General features: G+C 39.5%; 1 protein-coding gene across 1 annotated transcript; it reads right to left on the bottom strand.

Moving 5' to 3' along the window:
- Nucleotides 1-5,872: 5,872 nt before the first annotated feature.
- FZD1 (frizzled class receptor 1) lies at nucleotides 5,873-9,571 on the bottom strand. The gene has a single exon (XM_039357725.1). The coding sequence runs from the start codon at nucleotides 8,721-8,723 to the stop codon at nucleotides 6,930-6,932; it is 1,794 nt and encodes a 597-aa protein (XP_039213659.1). The 5' UTR covers nucleotides 8,724-9,571; the 3' UTR covers nucleotides 5,873-6,929.
- Between the last annotated feature and the right edge of the window lie 1,258 nt (nucleotides 9,572-10,829).

Here is a 10,829-nt window from a genome sequence, read left to right as displayed (position 1 = left end):
ATGTTTTGTTCTGCTTGCAGAATTAATATTTTTCAGACTCACCTTGAGAGAAAACATAGTTTTCTGATCATTAAAATGGGTATTTACACAATGGTCAGTTATAGGCACAAAACCTTTCTAGTTTCCAAGCACAAAAAGTTATAGATTTCTTCTCCTTTCTAATCTCAAATCATTCCATAAAGAGCTATTTATTAGTAATACTTACCACTACTTGATTATGAGCAAGTGGATAATCTTTTTTGGGTTATCATATACTGATTATTATTAACTCAAAATGGTTACTCATAGGGCTGTATAAGTGAGTAATCATCTGAAGCAACCAAGTATTTTGGTCCTAGATGGTTTTGTATGTATGCTTAATATAGCATAATACTATTTCTCCTCTTTTTGCAAGATGATGTTGATCAAAGCAACTTGCCATAGTAATATACTAGAGATATGAGCATATACAGTAAGGATTGGTAATACAAGCATGTTCTGTGCAAATTGTTTATTTCAATAACAAATGGCTGTATATGGTTGCCTATCTCACATAATGACCACAACAACCATTGAAACAACAGTTAAAACTGAACAGCCTTTCCCACTGAGTCTTTCCCAAAGACTCCAGCCCAATTCTGTCTCAATGTTTGGGGGAAGAGACAGGTTTTTATGGCCTTCTGAAAGGCTAAAGGGCTAGTGGCCTCTCAAATCTTTGGTGGGAGGCTACTGCAAAGGGCTGGGGCAGCTACAGAGAATGCACACTTCTGAGGCCTTATTAGATGACAACATTTATGGAAAGGGTCCTAGAGCATGCCCAGCCTATGTGGCATAGTGGAATGGGTAGATGGGGAGAGACAGTCCCTCAAAATAATGAGGGCCTATTTCTTGTAGAGTTTTAAAGATGATAGACAGCACCTTTAATTACAAAGCAATTCGAAGCCAGTTAAGCTCAGAAAACAGTGGTGTCCTTTGGGCAAATCATGGAACACTCAGAACTGTCCACACTATTATATTTGGGACCAGTGCAGCTTCCAGATTATCTTCAAGTGTGCCCATGTAGAGCTCATTATAGTAATTCACTTGGGATTGTTTTATCAATGTTCTTTCACCAGAAATGAGTTGTATCACCAGGTTTACAGGTATAAGAAATATTTAAAATCAGTAAAGGTTTCCATTAAAAACCAGTTTTGTATTTTTATTAACAAGGACATGAGCAGATGGTCTCCAGGAGTTAAACTCAGTTCAAGAAAGACTCTGTCTACCTTAATCTTCTTGAGTATATTATATTTACAAACACAAATGTACACTCATGCACACACACATAGAAACACATACTATGTATTGTGTCCTGAGCCTGCTGAAGTAGTGAGCAGGCTCAGAAATGTTGCAAACGGTCCCGGGCAAACCAAAAGCTGCCCCGGACCAGATTGGCTGTCGCCAGCCTTGTGCGCATGCGCAAAGCGCGAAAACAGCCAGCTTCCTATTGGCTGACATTGTCCGGGTTCAGGACTCTGTAAAAGGCCTGCGTGCCTTTTAGCTATTGCTTGATTGTAAGGAGAAGATCAATAAAGAGATTGCTTGTTCATCATGTGTCTTTGTCTAATGCCTGAGAACCAAATACATAAAACTATGTATTAAGATATGCAGTAGAGAAACTCAAAAGCTTTCTCCATAATATTGTAGAAATGTATATTTAGTAAAATTGAGTCTAAATTAAGAGTTGACAAAAGGAAGTATATATAATACATAATTAAGGGTTTCACTGCTGAAAAATTCATTATGGACATTTGCCTAGAAGCAAAAGACAAAATAGATAAGTTAGTTAGTTAGTTAGTTAGTTAATTAGTTAGTTAGTTAGTTAGTTACCAGTGGTTGTTGGGCAGCCACAATAATGGTGTAAGGATAATAGAGCAGGTTTCTGGCATCCCACCAGATACTGGGTGGCATGAATGCTTCAGCACTCACTATGAAAGACTTCATTCTCCATCATGCACAATGACGTAAATGGTGGTATGCTACCAATATCTTTAATCAGAGTTCTGGGAACGATGCCAAGAACTGCAGTTACATTATTTTGCATAATGTTTATGTACTTAGGAGGTACATTATGAAATCCTAATTGCCATAAAAATGCACTTAGAAAGAGCTTTGCTTCAAGTCTTACTGGACAATTTTCCAAGAATATATGCTTAGCCTCAGTGAGATCTTGAATTCATGGTCCTTGGTTCTAAAATGGAAGGTCCCTTTGAACATTCAGTCACCAGTAATCTATTGACAACACTGATGTCCCTTCACTGCTGACAATTTTTATAATGTATAGCACTGTTTACAGAAAATTCCTCAAGGGAGATGCTATCCCATTAGCCTGGTACAGGATAGCATTTTAAACAGTTATATGCAAACATTCAACTATTGACACACATACACACCCACTTAAAACTATCTTTAACCAGATAGGATTGAACTAGTGTGTATGTGACAATTTAAACTGATAAAGCAATGGCTGTTTGAGCAACTAGACCAATATTTTCCAACCTCCTGAAATGGCCTCCCAACTTTAGAATTCTCCAGATTATACCCATTGCTGAGAATTCTGGGAATTGAAGTTTTCCCACTTGGAAACTACCAGCTTTAGAAATATAAGACAAGCCAACCTATCTGCCAATCCTATATACAGTGTTGTGTTTAGCCAGCCACTGGAATGTCTGGGAAACTGAATGATGCTTTCCTCCACTGATTGAATTTATAAAAATATGTAACTATGTCTGTTAATAAACTGCAAGCACTCCAAAAGAGGCTGTGAAATCAAGATTATAAGCAAACCACCCAATTGGTTAATCAAGATTCTGAGGAAGAAGTTCAACTGACAGATTGCTTCCAAGATGTCTTAGCTTTTGGGCTAATGGGTGGCCTTAGAAATTGGAGGATTTAAAATTCATTATTATTTCCTTTCCTTTCTCACGAATACTTTTTTTGTTCACATGACTGGAAAACATGAGTAGGAAAAACCTGAGAACTGCAAATATTACAAAGGAATGGAGGTATACAATTCTGCAGGCAAGGCAAAGCAATTCCATTAAAAATCTTGTCTGGAAGCACTGACTTTCATCATGTCCTTTTATAAAGCTCCTCTGCATAAAATTTTCACAAGAAGCTGTTCTAAAAATAGGTGAGCACCCCTAAATTCTGTAATTTAAAATCAATTGCACTTGAGAAAATTGGTATGTGAATTATTTCCTTTTCCCTCACTTTTTGAGGGGGGAGGTTAGTGTTTTTTACATCCATTCATATAATTTATATTATATTATTTATACTTCAATTCCAATAAAATATGGAAATGTACGAAACCCAGGTTGACTGCTAGGAAGGTAGCAGAGAGTTCTGGCAGCTCTCTTCTTTCACAGAAACAAAGGCTATAACATCACATAGAGCAGGGGTCTTCAAACTTGGCCCTTTTATGACTTGTGGACTTCAACTCCCAGAATTCTTCAGCCAGCCATGCCTGGCTGAGGAATTCTGGGAGTTGAAGTCTACAAGTCATAAAAGGCCAAGTTTGAAGACTCAACATAGAAGGAGGCTGCTTCCACCTGACTGAAATGAATGGGATTTGCAATAGGCAGTTTGTGAATTTTATATATACTTTGCTAGATAATTGTTGCATTGTGATACAATTCTGTTATGTATCCACTCAAGAATAATTCCACTGAATTTAGTTAGATTTACTCCAAGGTATAAAATTGCAGCCACAAACAATGTTACAAATGAACCTTATGTTTGATTTCTCAGGAAGACCAGTAAGATAAATTTAATTTCACCGAAGATTGTAAAATTATTCATTTATTTTTATCCCTTTTATTATTTTTACAAATAATTCAAGGAGGCAAAAATATCCAACACACCATCTTATTTTCCCAAAACAACCATCCTGTGAGGTGAGTTTTGACTGAGAGTGACTGGCCCAAAGTCACCAGTTGACTTTCATGGCTAAGGTAGGACTTGAACTCTCATTCTTTTGCTTTCTAGCCTTAACCAATAGACCAAACTGGCTAAAAACATAAAAGATAAAGCTAAAAATAGATTTTAACTTTAACAGTACTACTGTGGTGGGATGAGAAATTAATAGTTTTCTCCTTACACTAAAAATCTGACCCAAAAAAATTCTATCCTTCCACTTCACATCAAGCAATTTGTTGTCAAATAAAAGTTCTCATTCTCTAAATCTAAATCATTCCTGTAGCTCATTTTTAAAATTAGGAAACAAAAATGGATAATTTACTGTCCCCTCATAAACACAATAGCAATTTCTCTAAATTGTCATCTCTCCTGCATTTTTAAATCAATGGTGAAATAATGATTTTTAGGGGGGAAAACCCACCTTCTTCAAGCTGATCTTAGCTTTTGATGCCTGCATTAACACACACTTCATCCTAAATATGTGTATGTACGTAATAGTAAAAATATAAAAATAACTGTATTAAAAAATGTTGTGTGATAATCAGATTTAAAGTTCTGACATATGAAATCATTATTCTGAAATCACATTTTCAAAGAGTAAAAATCAGCTTAAGAGTTTCTCCCTTCTATCTATATGTATATGTTTGAATAAAAAAGGTCAAATACAGGCTATTCACTTAAAATTGTAAAATTCACCTGAACAGAATGACATATCCAATAAATTTAAAGTCACTTCGTTTTTTTAAAAAATATATTTTGATACTAAAATTAATATAGCTACAATCAAATATATCTTGCCATTTTAGAATCATGAACTCTTAGGATATAGTAAAGGAAAATTAATCTATCTAGGTATCTGTCTCTTTTTAATTATAGTATATTTAATGTCTATTAAAGTTTTTGTATCATTTTACTGCATACATAGTTATTTACTTTGGTTTACTTCTGTACCACACTCAGCTAGAGTTATCAAAGAGCTGGATTATATTCTACATTTATTAAATGGAAGCACCACAGGAAAAAAAGCTCCTTTCAATCAGTCTTTTAAAAGAAACAGCCTTCTATAAGCTTTTTACCTTCTACTGCAGTGATACCATCAGCTATACTGCTTTCATTTCCTATATACTACTTACCGCAATCTAGGGCATATACATTGACCAACAGAGTTAAGACAAAAACACTATATAGTGTGGGCATTTTTTTTTAAAAAAAAATCCTTAAATTCTAGTATTAAAGAGGTGCAATTGGTACTAATGAAATGCCTGTAAATAACTTTAAAAGAACAAAATAATTCTGTACAAAATGGTTTATTTAAAAAATTAAAATAGGTATTCTTATATATTTATATATAAACTTCTATTGTTCTATAAATATAGATGATTTTGAGATGGTCAACAGAAATAAATGTATACCAAATTGATATAGCTATTAGTCACAGATTAGATTTTTGGCAGGACTGTTAAATAAAAAGTTTGAAATGACATCATTAGAGTAGCAAGTCTATTGTGTCACAGAAATGATTAAATATAAAAATGAGTTTGCCCCTGAAAACTGACACACATCTTGCATAAACCTTTTACAGAAGTATGAGCTGTAGCAGTTTATAGAGAGAGCATCAACCAATCATAGACAGTTTTTGCAGATTTACATATAAATGACTCCACTGCAACATCAGCTTTGTTGATTTTTTCGGGTTTCAAACATTTTTTTTCCTCTTGGTGGTATAACTCATCATTCTTTTTGGTCAGCTATTAATACGAAGAAATGAATCCCAACTGTTATAAAGATTTGCAGAAATAAAATGTCAATGTCAAATAGATTTCAAAATTGTAAATAATCCAACTTGCTAAGAGTTTTTTGCTCTATTTATTCTCCCAGACCTTTATTATTGACCACACCGAACTGATTTGCAAAAGTACAGCCTTTTCAGCAGTTCTTTTTTTTTAGCAAATTCATTAAGGGGGAAAAAAATCTACCAAGGAAACATTATTTAGAACAATGCTAATAAAGGGAGGATCGAATTACAATAAAAAAAAGAGAGAGCAGCTTTCTTGCTCACTGCAGTGTTAATAATAACAACAGCCAAGAGACTTATTTCTACAGAAGATACAAAGCAAATTGTACGCTCAATATATTACAAAGTTAGGAGAAAAGTTACAGATCCTTAAAATCTATCCAATATGTATGGGAGATGGTAAGAATACTTGACTCCCAGCCATTCTTCACCTTCATGGGTCACAACTTTAAACATAGCTTAGAAAGCTCCCTTTTGGGGGCTGAGTGTTTTCTTCCACAAGGACAAAACATGTAGTTAGATATAGGACAGTTCTCTTCTGCAAGCTCTTCCCACAATGTTACTACAACAGGTTGAACAGCTTGTTTTTTCCCCCTTCAGTTTACACGGAGGAAAGATTGGTTCACTCTTTGTCTGCAGCTGGTGTGCAACACAAATCCCATTAACTGTGTCACCAACAACTACTAGGCAGGTTTCCTAAACCAAAAGGTTCCTGATTGTAAATAGCTCTAATATTAGGGCCAATTAAAATCAGTTAGTCCTAATCTTGGACTTACAAAAAAAGATCTCTTAACTTCTTTTCAATGCTGCACTGAACATAAAACAGAATATTTGTTTTCTTGTATTTTAAAACAGAAAAAGGAGTCTAAAAAGGAGTTTAAAATGTTTTAAATACGTATGAAAAAGCTTTGCAACTTAAATACAAACATACTTACAAAATCTTACAGAGACTATTTACAACAATCTCAAAATCACATTTCCAACTTTTAGGGCAAATTTAATCCAGATGAAGACAAGGGGAATAGTATGTGCCTCTGTCAATGTTCTTAGGATTAGTTTTCTGTGAGCTGGGGAGAAAAATCCCTGCCCTAAATGATTTCAGGGTGTGTACATTTCTCTTTTCCTCCTTTTCCAATCTCTGTTCAAGCTGCGGAGAAACAACAAAGTTGATATGTGAACAACAAGCTGATATTGAACTTCACACTGTAGTTTCTCCTTTTTTGCTGTTGGTAAGTCTGGTATAGAATTTCCTCCAGGAATTGAGCGTTTTTCCTGACCAGATCCAGAAGCCTGAAGTGATTCCCACAATTAGGGTCATGAGATATTTAATCATGAAGACCGTGAAGTCTGGGCTCATTGGGGGATGATGGTAGTTACTGGGGCAAGGAATGGCATAGCTTTTGCAGTTTTGAGCAAACCAACTCCTTTCCCACTGTTCCCTAAATGCTTGCTCATAAAAATAACAGGCAATCACTATGGTGGCAGGCACTGTATACAGAACGCTGAAGATCCCAATCCTCACCATCAGCTTTTCCAGTTTTTCTGTCTTCGTGCCATCATGCTTCATAATAGTTCTAATTCTGAAAAGAGACACAAATCCAGCCAGGAGAAAAGAAGTACCAATGAATAAGTACACAAACAATGGTGCCAACACGAAGCCCCGCAAAGCATCTACATTGTTGATGCCCACAAAACAGACACCACTCAGCACATCTCCATCAACCTGACCCAGGGCCAGGATGGTGATGGTTTTGATGGCGGGCACAGCCCAAGCAGCCAAATGGAAATACTGCGAGTTAGCCTCAATGGCTTCATGACCCCACTTCATGCCTGCAGCCAGGAACCACGTGAGAGACAGGATGACCCACCAGATGGAGCTGGCCATACCAAAGAAATACAACATCATAAACAGGATGGTGCACCCTTCTCGCTTGGTGCCTTGGGCTACGGTTCTGGAACCATCATCAGAAAAGCGCTCATTACAGACTACTTTCTCCTCCAGCAGAAACCCTGCGATGTAGGCCACAGCCACAGCAGAGTAGCACCCTGAGAGGAAGATGATGGGTCTCTCGGGATAACTGAAACGTTTCATATCCACTAGGTAGGTGAGAACTGTGAAGAGGGTGGAGGCGCAGCACAGCACAGACCAGATACCAATCCAGGTCCGTGAAAAGCGCAGTTCCTCCTGCCCGAAATACATGAGCCCATGGGGGCGTCCAGGATCACAGGGTGCTCCACAATCTTTCTCGCCCAGGAAACGGTAATTCAGGTAGGAGGGTACCTTGAGCACCCGAGGGCAGCTGAACCTGCCCGCCCGGTCCGCCAGGTGGCTCCCTCCGCCGCCCCCGCTGCCGGGCCTGAGTTGGGGATTGCTGGTCCAAAACTCGGATTCCAGAGAGGGAGCGGGCGTACCGCGCTCGGAGGTGTTCTGGCCCACGCAGAGCTCGCCGGCGCCGTGCACCGGGAATTTTTCGCAGCGCAGCGTGTCCGGCCACTGAAAGCCGAACTTGTTCATGAGCGCTTCGCAACCCTGTCGCGCCCGCTCGCAGAGGGAGCGGCAGGGAGGCAACGCCTGTTCCAAAACGGTGCACACGGGCGCGTACATAGAGCAAAGAAAGAACTTGAGCTCCGCCGAGCACTGCACTTTCACCAGCGGGTAGAACTGGTGCACCTCCAGACCGGCGTCCTCCTGGTTCGTGTGGCCCAGCAAGTTGGGCATGATGGTCTGGTTGTAGGCAATATCCGTGCACAGCGGAATGGTAATGGGCTGGCAATAGCCGTGGTCCGGCACGGAGATGCCACGCTCGCCGTTGTACTGAGGTTGAGGTGGCGCCTGGCCCCGAGCGGAGAGCATCGGAGCCTCTGCCCACACGAGCAGCACCACCAGCAGCAGGAGCAGCCTCGGAGAGCGCCCTAGGGCCCGGCTACCCCCTGCTGACGCCGAGGCTGCTTTGGCTCCGTTGCAAACTTGCCGACTCCACTTCTCGGCCATACTTTGCTGGCTCCTCTCGCCCTCGCTCCCTCGACCGACGACGACGGCGGCGGTTCCCGGCCGGGCTGTTGCTGCTGCTGCTGCTGCTGCGCTTTAGGTTTCCTGCCAGCGCAAACTTGAGACTCATGAAGGAAAGGCAGAAGGAAGCAAAAGCCCAGGAAGAAACCAGCTCAGTAGCTACCGCCGCGCACTCTTCAATTGCGCCGGGCAGAGCGCAGAGGATCCAGCTGCTTTGCCTCTTGCTGTGGCGGCTGCTGCTGCGGCCGTCGCCACCTTTTCTTCCGCCACCGCTGCCGCCGGACCATTTGTGACAATCCCTCAAAGCCTTCTCTCCCTCGAACCGGTTTCCAGGCACCCCGCAGCCTGCTTTTCACCAAAAGGGAGGAGCCTTGAAACGGACGCCTAAGTTTGCCTTGCGTTAGGGACCGTCGCCCAATATTTCTTCGCGCTTCCGAACGCAGTAGAAGTGGCTAGAGAGTAAAAACAGGGACGGAAGGAGATCAGAGTTGATGGGGTTTGCCTCAGAAAGAAGAAAGAAGGTGAAAACCTTGGAAAGATAGCCAACCATATATTGCAAGCAGCTAACAAATGGAAGGGGTGCAGGAAGCTGGCGTGGAAGCAAACTTTTCTTTTTTGCCTGAAAAATTTACACGAATAAATACATTTTAAATTAGGGGATAAGAGGTAACATAAGATTATAGGTCACGTTATGAATAAAACGTTAAAGAGTTTGCAATCGGGAAAGTTTCTGGTATATTGAATGAAACCCTAAATGCTTTCATTTGACATGATTGGAAACTGGCTGTGGCAGCTTCCTGTTTTTTCTTTTTCAACAAATTAAAAATGAAACAAATACCTTTTTTAAAAAATAAAAAAAACTTAAGACACTTCATGGCATGGCTTCTTCCCAGAAATTTAAATTTAAATGACAAATTCTCCCTGATTAGAAAATGCATCAGAAATTCTATTAATGAGGACTGAAAGATTCGCTTGAGTAGATAACTCAGAGAGCAAAGATCAAGCCCTCCCCAAAATAGAGGAATAATTTTAATATAAAATGGAACCCTCTTTGTATTGCATGATGCACAGAATCGTAGACTAAGTCAAACAACAGTGTAATCACGTGCCTTTTTCAAATACAGCATGCTTGCATAATTTCCCATGAAAATTCAAAAACTCACATTAAATAAGCCATTGGTCAGTAAGCAATATCTAAGCATTTACACAGAGACTCAGCTGTTGGATTTATTACTAGCATCAAATTTTAATTTGTTAGCAAACCCAGCCTCTATGGTTAGTTCAATGAGTCTTGTGATTTCAGAAATTTGATTAACTCAGTAAATATAGGGAAATTAACCATAGGTAAGAATTTGTACAAACACAGCTTCTGTTTCCAACATATCCATAAACTTTGATATTTTATAATCAAGGCAGATTTCACCAATTTGGAAACTTCCAGATCTGTTGAGACTGCAGGTCAGCTAGTCCATTCTTCTCAATGACAAAGGATGAATGATTGACCAGACCATGCCAGCTTGGAATTCTTGAATTGTAACCCAGCACATACTAAGGATGGTTCATAAGAAGTGGTTATAATAGAGCAATATTCTTTAAAGAAGATTCCTCAAACAACTCAAAGGTATTATGCAAGCAACTTCAAAGATATCTTTCATTTTGATGAATCTTCATAAGATGTAGTAGAAACAAACAGTGTTATTAAAATAGATTTATTTCAATATTACATTTTTATAAAGGAGGAATGGATTTGGTGATCATCTAGGGCAAGGGTCCCCAACTTGGTCTCTGGACCAGTACCAGACTGCGGCACAACTGGTCTGCACAAAGAAGCAAAGCCTCATCTGCGGGATGCAAGCAGCACACAAAACCACGCCCCCTCCGATCCGTGGAAAAACCTCTCTCTACAGAACCGGTCCCTGGTGCCCAAAAGACTGGGGACCTTTGATCTAGGGCTACTTCATTCCCCAGTAATATTCCTGACATCCAGTCTCCAATGAAGGGGACTCTGCCGTTCCCTTTTCTTTTGTTTCTTTTTTAAAAAGTCATGCAACAGAGGTGGAGAGATGGATCATTTGGTGTTTCATGTCT

Source organism: Crotalus tigris, unplaced genomic scaffold (genome assembly GCF_016545835.1).
Source record: "Crotalus tigris isolate CLP2741 ecotype Arizona unplaced genomic scaffold, ASM1654583v1 scf7180000018940.2059657, whole genome shotgun sequence".
NCBI lineage: Eukaryota > Metazoa > Chordata > Lepidosauria > Squamata > Viperidae > Crotalus > Crotalus tigris.
The sequence above is the reverse complement of the archived record's forward strand: the minus strand, read 5'-3'. Positions and strand labels throughout refer to the sequence as shown.

Coding starts and splice junctions, on each gene's coding strand:
- FZD1 (XM_039357725.1), bottom strand. CDS start 8,723: ATGGCCGAGAAGTGGAGTCGGCAAGTTTGCAACGGAGCCAAAGCAGCC.